Source organism: Solanum tuberosum, unplaced genomic scaffold, assembly GCF_000226075.1.
Source record: "Solanum tuberosum cultivar DM 1-3 516 R44 unplaced genomic scaffold, SolTub_3.0 scf00331, whole genome shotgun sequence".
Classification (NCBI taxonomy): domain Eukaryota; kingdom Viridiplantae; phylum Streptophyta; class Magnoliopsida; order Solanales; family Solanaceae; genus Solanum; species Solanum tuberosum.
Genome location: NW_006239253.1, coordinates 55484 through 68174, shown reverse-complemented (window position 1 = coordinate 68174; position 12691 = coordinate 55484). Strand labels below are relative to the sequence as shown.

Sequence of the window (12691 nt, the reverse complement as noted above, 5' to 3'; positions counted from 1 at the left end):
GAGCAGTCAAACACATATAATTGATTCTTTGCACCGAGGTCCATGTGTCTGTTGTGAGACAAATTCTTGGTTGTATTTCTCTAAAAGACATTTTCAAATTCATTCTCAATTCACCATAAACTTCATAAGAATCCCTTGTTATGGTTCTACGAGAAGGAATCCGAAACAAAGGTTGAACTTTACTCATAAACTTCTTAAAGCCTTCTTTTTCAACAAAACTAAAAGGTAGCTCATCCAAAATTATCATCTCAACTAAAGCTCTTCTACATACCTCTTGCTCAAATTTCCAAGTCTCTATCGAAGAACTGTTACTTTGAATATTTAACAATTTTTGAATGCCAGGTGCAACAGGCGGGGACTTATACACTTTACATCGGTTAGTCAAATGTTGTCTCAGTCCACTTGTCCCATTTCTAGTTGTATTAGCAGCATAGTTTTGTTTACAATGTAAACACTTTGCTTTAACTAATAAACCATTTTCAAAAAAAATTTCGAAGTGTTGCCAAACAGTAGACCTAGGATCCATTTCTTTTCTTTTTTTTGTTTCCTCTGTGCCAATTGAGGCATCATTGCTAGTAGTAGGTGTATTATCCGTAGAATCAGCCATACTTATTCGACTTTGATTAGCCACACCCACATTTGATTGATTTTGTTCAGCCATCTATATAATAAAAAAAACATTTCACAATGAATTCACACTTAGAATATTAAGGAGCAAATAAGGAAAAGAAAATGATAATTGGATGCATTTTTTCATTGTGGTTTCTTTTTCTTTATTACTTTTGCTCTTCTTTTTTTTGTCTAAGATTTGACCCTTTGCTAGAAAATAGAAATTAGAAAATACAATATTACAATTATACAAATGAGCAAATCAAAATAAAAAAATAAAGTTTAAATATAAAAATTAAAAATATACAAATCTGAAATCTTTATTAGTTTATTTTAATGGATAGATCAAATCCCAAATGCACTAAAATATTCTCAAGTAATTGACTAAATGCAAGTTAAAAACTTAAAATTATTTTTATATATTCATAAGAAAAACATACCTGAAAGCTGATGGTTGTCGCCTGCCGGTCGCCGGCGGCTGCTGTGCGTGGTGCTGCGGCTGCCTGAGCCCTACTGGTCGACTGGGGCTGGTGGCTGGCGGTTGCTACTGCTGTGTGTGCTGCTGGTCGACGGGACTGGCGGCTGCTGCTGCTGGTCGACGGAACTGGCGGTTGCTGACTTGCTGGTTGTCGCCTGCTGCTGGTCGCCGGCTGTTGCTGGTTGTGCAGCTGCTGGCTGCTGCTAAAGCTTAGAAAATAGAAAGTTAGAATTTAGTAAAGTAAAAAAATTGAAAAGACCAAAAGGTTTAAAGAGTTTTGACTTTTGACCTAATTTAATTAAAAATATAATATTTATTATATAATATAATATATTTCGGTAAACCGAAATACCGAAATACACAAAAGTTACATACCGAAAACCGAACCGAAATACCGAAAAGTACAAAAACATACACCGAATACCGAACCGAAAACCGAAATACCGAAATACCGAAACCGAAATAATTCGGTTCGGTTCGGTATTTCGGTTTTTCGGTGTTTTTGCCCAGCCCTACGTTTATACTAGTTTTGTAAAAATTTTAAAAACGTATTATTTTAGTAAATTGATTTCTATAATACTCCCTCCGTTTCACAAAGAATGACCTGATTTGACTTGGCACGGAGTTTAAGTAAATAAAGAAGACTTTTGAATCTTGTGGTCCTAAATTAAAGTTATGTCAAATGTACAAAATTGCCCTTAATCTTGTGGTCTTAAACATGCCACGTGGAAAACAAAAAGTAAAATGTTACCAAAAAAGGAAAGAGGTCATTCTTTTTTAAACTGACTAAAGAGAAAAGGAGGTCATTCTTTGTGAAACGGAGGGAGTAACTTACTTTGGTAAAAAATTCTCAAAGTTCAAACCAAATTAATTGGCCGTCGGCACATGGTCCCACATGACACTTGTCTAGTAATCTATGTTGTTTTAATGCAGGCCTCTCTCCATAATTGCATATTAAAATAAAAAAGTTACTTAGTTGACTTTCTCTAAAATATTATATGTGAAAAAAAGTACTATAGGGTATAAAGTTGTACCACGAAAATTAAAAGAATATTATTAACATTAACTGAACAATTAGGAGTACGAATTATGTTTATCTTTGTACAGATGTAAGCACTACAGTAATCTGTGATATTGCCAAATCTCAAGCTGATTAATCAATCACAGAAAACACAGTTTATTAAAAAGTGAGTGAAAAGTATAGCTTTTGGTGCAAATTTAAAAAATTAATCTAAAATTTAGGCAATTTAAAAGAATCACATACAATATCTTTAAAAATAATAATAAAATAGAACATGTTACCATATATACAAATGCAATATCAATGAAGGAAATGATCTACTACGACGACTTACAAATTAAATAGAAAGAAAATCACGTCGGATGAATTATACACAAAAAAGTATGTATGTCATGTGCTTCACCAAATCCATAAAGATATGACATTTCATTGCATGTATAACAACACCAACGCACCAGTGGTCTAGTGGTAGAATAGTACCCTGCCACGGTACAGACCCGGGTTCGATTCCCGGCTGGTGCATTTTTTTTTTAATTTTCTTGCTGGCCCAGAAAGTAAAGTGAAAGCTTGTAAAATCACTCATTTTTTATAGTCCAATAAGCCTGAGATCAACAAATTTATACAAGTAAACCTACTCTCAAATAGATTGAGTTTCCAGCATCATTCGCTACGCTAATCAAGAAGCTGCATCTATTTTTCACACGTCGTTTCATGATTACATCCACTTTTAGCAGCTAAAACTACTTGAAGTTGCATGATATCTCCACAAAAAATGAAAGTCAAGTAGCTCTAAAGAGTACAAACGAGACAGCCGGGGAGACACAAAAGTACAGGGGAGAAGAACAACATGCCAAACCATGTAAGAGATTGTACCAGATACAGGTAGGATCCTTGGAACAAAATTCTTGTGGCAAACTTCAACAGCAATTTCTATGCCACGGATGAAATGGTGAATGAACTCTCATGATCCATATATCATGATATGGTTCCACTCCCCCCTGATTGTGATCGGGACTTTACAAAGAGTCTTACAGTTGAGAAGATGAAGGAAGGCTCTTCCATGGCTCCATTTACATAATCTCCAGAGGGAAGCCTCTTTGATACTGGTGGTATAAGAGAGATACCAAGCTCGTCAATTGTCATAAGGTGACGTTCTGTGAATGGGTTATACCACATAAATGAATTCATGGCAGGTGCCACAAAAAAGGGTTTCTTATAGTCCCACGCTCGCACAATGCAGGTCAGCAAGTTATCACACAATCCACCAGCAATCTACATCACAAAAATACATATCAATTTATATGTGCCATAAAAAAAAAAACGAGTGAGCTAGTAACCTCAAACGACTGTATAACCATGATATGCAAATCCTTCAAATATTTTATGTTAATATCTGAATATTCTGGACGCCTGTTTTACCGAATTTCCACACTTGCCACAGATCTTTTCAGTTTCAGGATACTTGCCATGAACACACGAGTATCCAGGGAACCAAATTCCATAATAACTTCACTAAGTCTAGGTCCTCAGTCAAATTAGTAATTTTTGTACATTTATCTGAACTTAGTTATATCACTATGGTTAACTAGTAGTATATAAGGAAATGAATTTGTTTCTTGCAGTGAAAATGTATATCCAATCTATGTTGCTCGGACTCTTCAAAAATGTCGACGGGGGGGTGTCGGATCCTCCAAAAACAGTGTATTTTTGAAGGATCCGACACGGGTGCAACAACATTTTTGGAGAGTCCAAGCAACTTAGTATCCAATGTCATGGAATGATAAGTAAAAAGATACAAGGAGACATCACCTTTCCAAGCGTATTTGCTGATAAAGGGGCAATAACCATGATATCGGCCCACCTACGAAGCTCAATGTGTAGCACACCATCACCCACCTTCTTCCAAACGGACCATTCATCATTATCTGTATAAAGGTCGACGTTTCTTGGAAATGACCCTGCGTCTATGAATGGAAGAGAAGCTTTTGTTGCAACTGCTTTGACTTCTGCCCATTCAGAAAAGCATTGACATAGATTTGAAAATTTGATAGCTGCCACACTTCCACTTGCAGCTAGCAGAATCCGAGGTTTACGTGAAGCATAGTTAACTTGAACTGGAGTTATAGGCTCCATGCTTCCTATAACCTGCAAAAGTCAGAATGAATTTTCTAATTGTATCAAGAGAAAAAAACAATAATTAAATGAGCATGCACCTATGAGAGAGAGAAACAAGTAGATACAACGTAGATCACTAGCAAAATTTGACAACCTTATATATCTATATTGCCATTCAGTCGAGATAGCACTTCCCATTTTCAATGACGTTGATTACGATGCCATGACTTCATATCACTAAGATTTGCAAACAAAGGCTTCATGCCTTCATCCACAACAATAAGCAGAACAACAGCTATCCCTTTATCAGTGTTATCAAAGGCGCGCTTTAAGCGCGCTTAAGCCCTGAAGCAAGGCTCAAAACGTGTTGAGCGCTTCGCCTCGCTTTATGTGCGCTTCAGTGTCGTCATCAAGGTTCTAAGACAAACTTTTCCTTGCCAATGAGCCTCTTATGAAGAATTGACAGTAAACAGTTGATATTTCACTTTATAATTAAAAAAAAATGATTTCATTGGTCATATGTTTGTCATTCGTGTTTATAATTATTAGTCTTGGACTAAACATATATATTTGTATTTTTTTTCTCCCTTTGCGCCTTTTTTCATTAAAGCCCACACTTTATTTGCGCTTTGCACTTCAAGCCCCCACGGACCTTAGAGCTTTTTTGCGCTTTTCGCCTTTGATAACACTGCCCTTTATGCAGAGTATCAAATCAAGTTTATTGAGAGAAATATTATGTAAACGAACCAACTTTGCATAGTAAAGAACCATTCGTTATAAGAATTAGGAAAGATTAATGAGGCAAATAGTCACTCTGCTTCCTATCACCACAGAATCTTCAAGTCTTCAGCAATATCACTATTCACTGCAACATGGTTTAGCACAAAGGAAATCCCATCTATGGTTTAGTACCACATAATTGGAGCATATCACAAAATCCAAAAATAAAGTAGTGTGTATAAAAAAGATACATGTAGATATTTGTACTGCTGTCCGAATATATATATATATGTATATTGTGCTAAATATTGGAATCTAATAGAAAAAAACCTACAAGCCTTTTTTGTCAAATTCTTTAGTTAGATCACACCACAACATTTGCTAATCCTACATAATATGTACGCAAACCTAGTATTATTGACTCTGCTTTGCTTTAGTATTTTTCTTTTCTTGAAACAGTTCATTTTGTTCACAGTTTTCAAAAATGACATTCATTTTGAGATTTTGATTTACTATTGTTAATCCTAAATTGCTAAAAGTGATCAAACTGAAATCATCTGTTCATCTTCAAAGAGGACTTCACATTACAACTCTCAAAACCCATTATTTATAAGACCTTTCATGCCCCTAGTAAAATATTTTACATTAGCCTTTCCCTAGAACAAAGAAGAAAAAAATACATAACAGTGTCTCTTAAGTCTTAACACAAAGCTATAGATCGATCCCAAAATGAAAAGACTCAAACCTCGTGTACTAACCAAACCAGGGGCTAGCTTTTTTATATATATATAAATAAGCTATTGAATCCCCTTGACTTAGCTTCATTTTTTTTATAAAGTAATAAATTCATTAGAAAAGGGAAAAAGCTCAACCGTTTACTAGAAGTATACCAGAAGTAGAAAACCTTATAAGAGGACATGATTTTCTACAAATAACACACACTCATCCATACATGTAGGAATCCTATGGGTGCACCAAAATGAAATAAGGAAAAATAGGTCATTCCTCAAGTGTAAAAAACCTTTCTCTACTCCCTCAAAAGCTCTTCTATTCCTCTCTCGCCATATGATCCACATAAGTCCAAGAGGATTAACATCCCATTACCCTTGACTTAGTTCCATATCTTAGGCATGACACTTTTACATTTCTTTTAGTCCCCATGATAAATTTTTGGCTCTGCTGCTTGACCAAACAATGTGAATTTACCACGGTATGATCAATTGAGGCAAATTATAGTACTCCTTCCATTTCAATTTGTCTCACTTTCCTTTTAGTCCATTTCAAAAAGAATGTCTAATTCCATTTCAAACAACTCTTCAATTTCAACTTTTAACCATGACATGCTCAAGGCCACAAAAATTAAAGTACATTTTGGTACATATCCTTAATTTAAAACAACAAGATTCAAAAGCATTCTATTAATTTCATAAACTCACATGCACCAATACTTTATGTTTACGAACGATCGATCGATCCCTTTAGTCAGTTCCAAATACAAAATTATAACAATACATACATTCCACAAAGTAAAAATTGAAGCATCACTTCGCCCTTAAAACTGAAATAGATTGACTGCAAACAAACGGAAAACGAACATTCAGAAAAAATGCATACGCAGAGTAGTGAACTTACCGAAAACTTGAGTGGAAATGAAAACGAAAATTGAAGTGCAAAACTTGTGAAGAACAACTCTTCCAAGAAGTCAGTACTCCGTTTACTTCGGCGGCGTTGAGAAAACCCTAACCGGAAGTCGGACGCCGATCAATTTTGTAAGTGCGAAAAGGGCGGGATAAGCGCAATTTGTGCTTTATAGCTTTTTTCACGGAGAATTGCGATTTGGGACTTTTGAAGGATTTTGAAAAGAAAAGTCTATATAGTTTACTTGGGCACCAAAAGCCAATTTTGGGCCTCCATTTTCGTGGACCCACTAGATATGATACGAGCCCAATATATGTTACTTCATATGTCTCAATTTTATATAGCTCGGATTGACGTAATAGAGTTAATCGAGTTCGTATATAACTTTTAAATATTTTAAGTTGTTAATTGTGATTTATAGTATGTAATTTTCAAATAATATATGTTATTTCTTCTGTTGCAATTTATGTGGCACATCATGTGAAATTTAAGTTGGTAATTATTATGATTTACACTATAATTTTTTCGTAATTTTTAAATACATAACATGAAACGGAGAAAGTACTAAAAATAAATAGAGAAAATTGAAACAGAAGGGCAAATCAGTCAATTTTGTCCCAATTTATGTGACATTTGTGAAACTTCGAGAGTCAACAAGAATTTCAATATATTTTTAAATATTTTATGTTGTTAATTATTGTGATTTATAGTACTACTTTTTTCGTAACTTTTTTTTCTTTTTTCGATTACGATATTTAGACTAACTTGCATGCACCTTAATTTGCTGGATTGGATTACTTTGCTCATCAAGATTTGAATAGATGAAAATAAATTAATTTAATATTGGTGAAGTTGATGTTGAGATGAAAATCTTAAGGTCACCTATCTACATGACAAAGAAGAGAGCAGAAACATGGTTTTGCTTCTTACCAGCAAAATTGTTCATTTAATGGTCTCAAATTATTGGCATTGCTGAGAAATACCAAGTAGGCCTAGTTTGTTGTTTAGCATTGTCTCGCGTATTCGTCTTTACTATTAGTTGTATTATTTTGATAGTTTCTCTGTCCTTTGAGTTTGGTTTTTTTTTCTTGCACTTTGATTATCGTTGTAACTTGTTATGACTGTTGTTTAGGATGATTTGTCAGGTTGTCTTAGCATTTTGTCATGACTGTCATCATTTCAGTTATTTCTCCCTATACAACTTTGGACTATATTTTCTTGAGCCGACGGTCTATCGGAAACAACCTTTCTATACCAATGATAAGGTTTGCGTTCATTCTACTCTCTTCAGACCCTACTTTATAGAATTACACTAAATATGTTGTTGTTGCCTAGTTGGTTGTTGATCAAAGAAACTAATCGTCTTTAATTTTATTTTCAAACTAGCTTCATCCACAAACTTTAGGCCCCATAACAACTTGGCCAACAGGCATCAGTACATGGCTTTGCCTTTGGTTAGTAACAAAAGCTTTTGCTCCATCTTGTATAAATAATAATCCCCTCTTCCATGAGCCTTTTCATTATCAAGCACAAGCATTATCAATTCAGTGATCAAAGGTCTCTAAATTTCTTATTTACTTTCTTGAGTCCAATCTTCCAAAAACCAAAATGACAATGAGCAGTACTAAGAAACTCATCAAAATAGCGAGGAGATGGCAGAAGTTCGCGTTCAAGCAGAGGAAGAGGATTTCATTTCCAAGAAATGATAGTGACACATCTTCATTCTCTATAGTTGAAAAAGGACATTTTGTAGTATATACATCTGATCGAGTACACTTTGTCATTCCATTGGCTTACCTTGAAAATGAAGTCATTACGTAACTCTTGAACATGTCCGAAGAAGAATTTGGGCTTACGAGTTGTGGTCCTGTTACGAGTAAATGGCCAAAAACATCTTTTAAGTATACCCTAAACTCAAACTACATCCTTATATTATTATTGTGAACAAAAACCATCCTTGAACTACTTTGAAAGTTACAAGTTACATCCCTCCTTAATTTTCTATCAAAAATCTAACGACCATCTCCTAATGAAAAGAGATTTTGTCCCCTCACCGTCTTCTTAAACATAGAACAAACATTGTCTTTGCTAAAAAGGATTTGTGAATGAATTTGAAATGTCATTTGTGGAGCTTTTTTTCCTACGTCGATTAGACAAGTCATTTTTTTTATATTTTAAGAACTTGTTTTCTTGGATAAAATATTTTTCAAAAACTTTGGCTAATTAAATATGAAAAATTGAAAATATATTTTTAAAAATTATTTTTCCCAGCACCAAAACACACACTAATTAAGAGTTCAAATCCTTCTATTTTAGTATCACATAATTTTTTTTTATTGTCCAAAGACAAATCTGCAAGGTTTACATCTGATTTTTAGGTTTAAAGTTTTCATTTAATTAGTTGAGAGTATAGGAAATTTGATGAATGTTGTTGGAGGAGTAACGTACTAATTAGAAAATGAAAAAATAAAGCAAACTCGGAATAGCATGGGATCAATAAGATTCTTGATAGAAAAGCTAACAACATAATAACAAGCTCAGTAAAATTAAAAAAAGGGACAAACCAAAGTTGAACAAGTCCCAAGTTATAAATCTTTAGGCCTTAATTAATTAATATTCCTACAATAATGCTAGTCATAGATACCTTTAATATGATTACTAGTTTACTACTTCATAGAGAAGATCAGTGAGTGGGCAAAAATTGTTTGCCTTTATCGGAATGTTGTGTGCTTCTACTTAAAGTGGTTAGTTTCTTGATTATCAAAGTTAACAGAAGGATGTAACTTGCAGTTTTTTAGATAGTTGAAGGATGTTTTTTGTTCAATGTAATGATACAAGGATGTAGTTTGAGTTTGAGGTATAGTTAAGGGATGCTTTTAGCCATTTACTCTCCTATTACATTACCCTGTGATTCGGCCTTCATGGACTATATCATTTCGCTAATCAAGAAAGGCGTACCTGTAGGAGATGTTCACAAAGCATTGCTCCTCTCAATTCCTTCATGTTGCTGTTCAACTTCTTCTTTGCACCGCAAAATCGGAACTCAACAGCTTCTTGTTTATTGAGTCATAAGCAATATCTTTTCATTACATGATAGCTTAAAATAGTTTTTAGATAGGGTAGAGAATGAAGAGTGCAGAGTTGTAAAGCGCATCATACAGATTGAATATCATTTTATCAGAAAATTTACCATATTCATGGATTTCACTTTTCAATTTGGTTATTACAAGTCCTAATATTAACTAGTACATTCTCTAAATATCACATTTATCCTAACAGAGACATACAAATCTGTAACTAATACAAGGGAAATTGACAAAAACCAGATATAAGCAGTATTACATTGTACAGTTCCTTTGTGTTCATTTTTTATGTTCACGGTTAAGTTTGTATCAGCTCTAAGAGATTAGTAATATTTTGAGCACTTCCTGTGATATATGGTCTAACTTGCTTCATCTTACCACCATCCATCATCATACTGTTACATTGCACCTATGGATCGGTGCATCTGAAGGTCCAAGTAGGATATGATGGATCTTTTCTAATGACCATCATCATATTATCATCTATATTTGCACCACAAAGTGAAGTAGAACGGAGAATCTAAGCGATTAAGGGAATTCTTTAAGCAAATATTACCAAAATGGAGATTAATCAGAAGCAGAATGTTTTCTATTCATAAACTGGCAGGAAGAATTTTCCCTCCAAGGTTCTTATATATTTGAACTATACAATGAATTTTCTCTTTCTCATTTACAAGCCAACTATTCTACAAAATTTCATTTGTTGAATCATTTGCACTATGATGCCGCTGATGATCTTCTTAAACGGGAAGTAAGATCAACGAACACATCCTCTTTGCAAGGTATTGTAAGACCACCCATTGGGTGATCAAAGCCAAACTCCTCTTCAGATTTAGCTAACAAGTCTTGAAATAAAGGCTGGCTTAAGTATGATACTGGCACGACGAATCTCTTCTTCTGGCTCTCTCCTACATATACTGCACAATGACCCTTGCCCCTTGGGAATACCTCCAGATGTTGAAGACCTCCGTAAGAACCGATTAGCCTGAATAAACGGACTCATTTTGATAGCCATTTTCTTCAAGCTAGAAATGTTTTGTAACTCCAAACGATCAAGGCAAAGAAAGAAGAATTTTTTTGAGAATTACACAGGCAATGAAAGTTTCTTTAAATGTTAGATACTTGTGTGCTGATCAAATGCTTTGTGTATTAGTATATATAACCTAACGACAATTATCATACACAAATGTTTTTTGGTGAAGAGAAATTTGAGATACAACAGCACATGAAGTTTCACATGGTTTTGCCTACTCCATTATTGTCAAAATATTGAGGCCACTTGTTTAAGAACAACACTAGGCCCCTCTGCTTCTCTTGACTTGGAACAGAAGACACCTTCAAAATTATGAGTCATGACATCATGTTCTATAAATTTTAGCTCAAAATAGATTGTATAGAAAGTGAAAAATAGGTAACTGAAAGCATGTATTATTATAAATTGGAATTCAGAAGCTTTAACATTCTCATATTTGGACTAATTTTTCTGAATGCTAAAACTAATATTTGGTATTTGGTATTTGGTATGATCAAATGCATGACTAGAAATCTTCACACATTCCTTTCAGAATGGGAGAGGAAAATAATGAGTTTTATAAGGTATAAAACAAGTTCACATGGTACACATGCTTTTGGGCTCGATGATGGTGTAGCCCAAGGAACAAATTCGTGAGTTCTATGTGGTCAAAGTAAAAAATACAAACTATGGGCTTGGGATGTGGCAAATATTATCAAGCCCAAGAAACAAATCCGTTAGGTTATTAGGTCAAAGCGGACAATACATGTCATGTGCTTGGATCGTGATATCTTTGGAGCACTATATGGGAATTGTCTAGGCAAATGTGACTAAAAGAGTGATTAATTAATCAGAAGTAGAACTTCTGCTACTCAGAAATTTACAATGAAAATGACCCATCTTTAAAATTTCCTCTTTTCCATTTACAAGTCCTATTTTACAAAAAAAAAAAAAAAAAAATTGTTGAAGAATAAGCACTATATATGATGTAACTCATGATCTTCTTAAGCTGGAGAAATACACTTTATTACTTTCTATGTCAATTAAATACGTGAATAAAGATATTCAACAAAAAAAAAAAAAATTCTTTATAGAGTTTCATACAAATAATTTTTTATAATTTTCATTAAGAGGTTTAAAATCTAAAGAAGTAAGCACATGAAAAATTTCCATATCAACTATGTATATACATAAAAAAAAAATTAACTACGTATAAATAGTAATATCATTTTTCACTGAGGAGATTCGAATGAACCCATCCTTTAGTATAGGAGTCCGAAAATGTATTTAGTGTAATTAACCCAAAAATACTACTTACGTGACTTATTTTCCTACTTATGTGACCCTCTCTATAATAATGAAATCTATTTTTTTGCTTTTCATAATAACGAAAATTAACAAATTGTTTATATTGTGTCTATATAAAAACTGAATTTATGATAATATGGGTGATGTTGAAATAAACGTTGTTAAAATAGGACTAAATATTTGTTTTTTTGAAACTAAAGGACCCAAAACAACATTTACTCTTCTTTTACGTTTCTCCCACATCGAGCTCAGCGAGAAGTTTGCAGCAGAATAAGAAGCGTAGCGAAGCAATGGAGCTCGTCCCTTCGGGGACATCCGATAAAATTGGAACGATACAGAGAAGATTAGCATGGCCCCTGCGCAAGGATGACACGCACAAATCGAGAAATGGTCCAAATTTTTTTGCCGGTCGTCGGCGCTTATGCTCCGGTCAGTCTGTAATTTTTGGCCTTTCGTCGGCGGCGCGTAAGCTATTCGGAGTTTCCTTCAGTCTGTTTTGTTTCCTGTTTCGTCTGGATTCAATTAGTATATTATCAACATTTGATTTACATGGCTCCTCTCGTATTTCGACATTCAGAAAAACCTAGTTCAATTAGTATATTGTGATTCTGTTATACTTCCTTGGTTTAGACTTAATTTGCATCTGAAGTTTTATCAGAATCCCCAAATTCATGTTTTTGCTAATTAGGTTTTGCCATTTGATTGAC

At 34.0% G+C, this 12691-nt stretch overlaps 2 protein-coding genes and 1 non-coding gene across 3 annotated transcripts; 1 reads left to right on the top strand and 2 right to left on the bottom strand.

Moving 5' to 3' along the window:
• The first annotated feature begins 2559 nt into the window (after positions 1–2559).
• Positions 2560–2630, top strand: TRNAG-GCC (transfer RNA glycine (anticodon GCC)). Its single transcript has one exon. It is a non-coding gene; the product is annotated as a tRNA-Gly (tRNA).
• Positions 2631–2744: 114 nt separating this feature from the next.
• Positions 2745–6771, bottom strand: LOC102599326 (probable phosphopantothenoylcysteine decarboxylase). The gene is made up of 3 exons (XM_006360624.2): positions 6576–6771; positions 3918–4253; positions 2745–3380 (listed from the first exon to the last, which is right to left on the bottom strand). Exons 2-3 carry the CDS (start codon positions 4239–4241, stop codon positions 3084–3086), a joined length of 621 nt encoding a protein of 206 aa, XP_006360686.1. The 5' UTR covers positions 4242–4253; positions 6576–6771; the 3' UTR covers positions 2745–3083.
• A 3237-nt stretch (positions 6772–10008) lies between these two features.
• On the bottom strand, positions 10009–10663 carry LOC107063291 (auxin-responsive protein SAUR21-like; the record flags this gene model as incomplete). Its single annotated transcript, XM_015314951.1, has 1 exon — positions 10009–10663. A coding segment is annotated over one exon (282 nt), but the record flags the coding sequence as incomplete, so codon positions are not given.
• Between the last annotated feature and the right edge of the window lie 2028 nt (positions 10664–12691).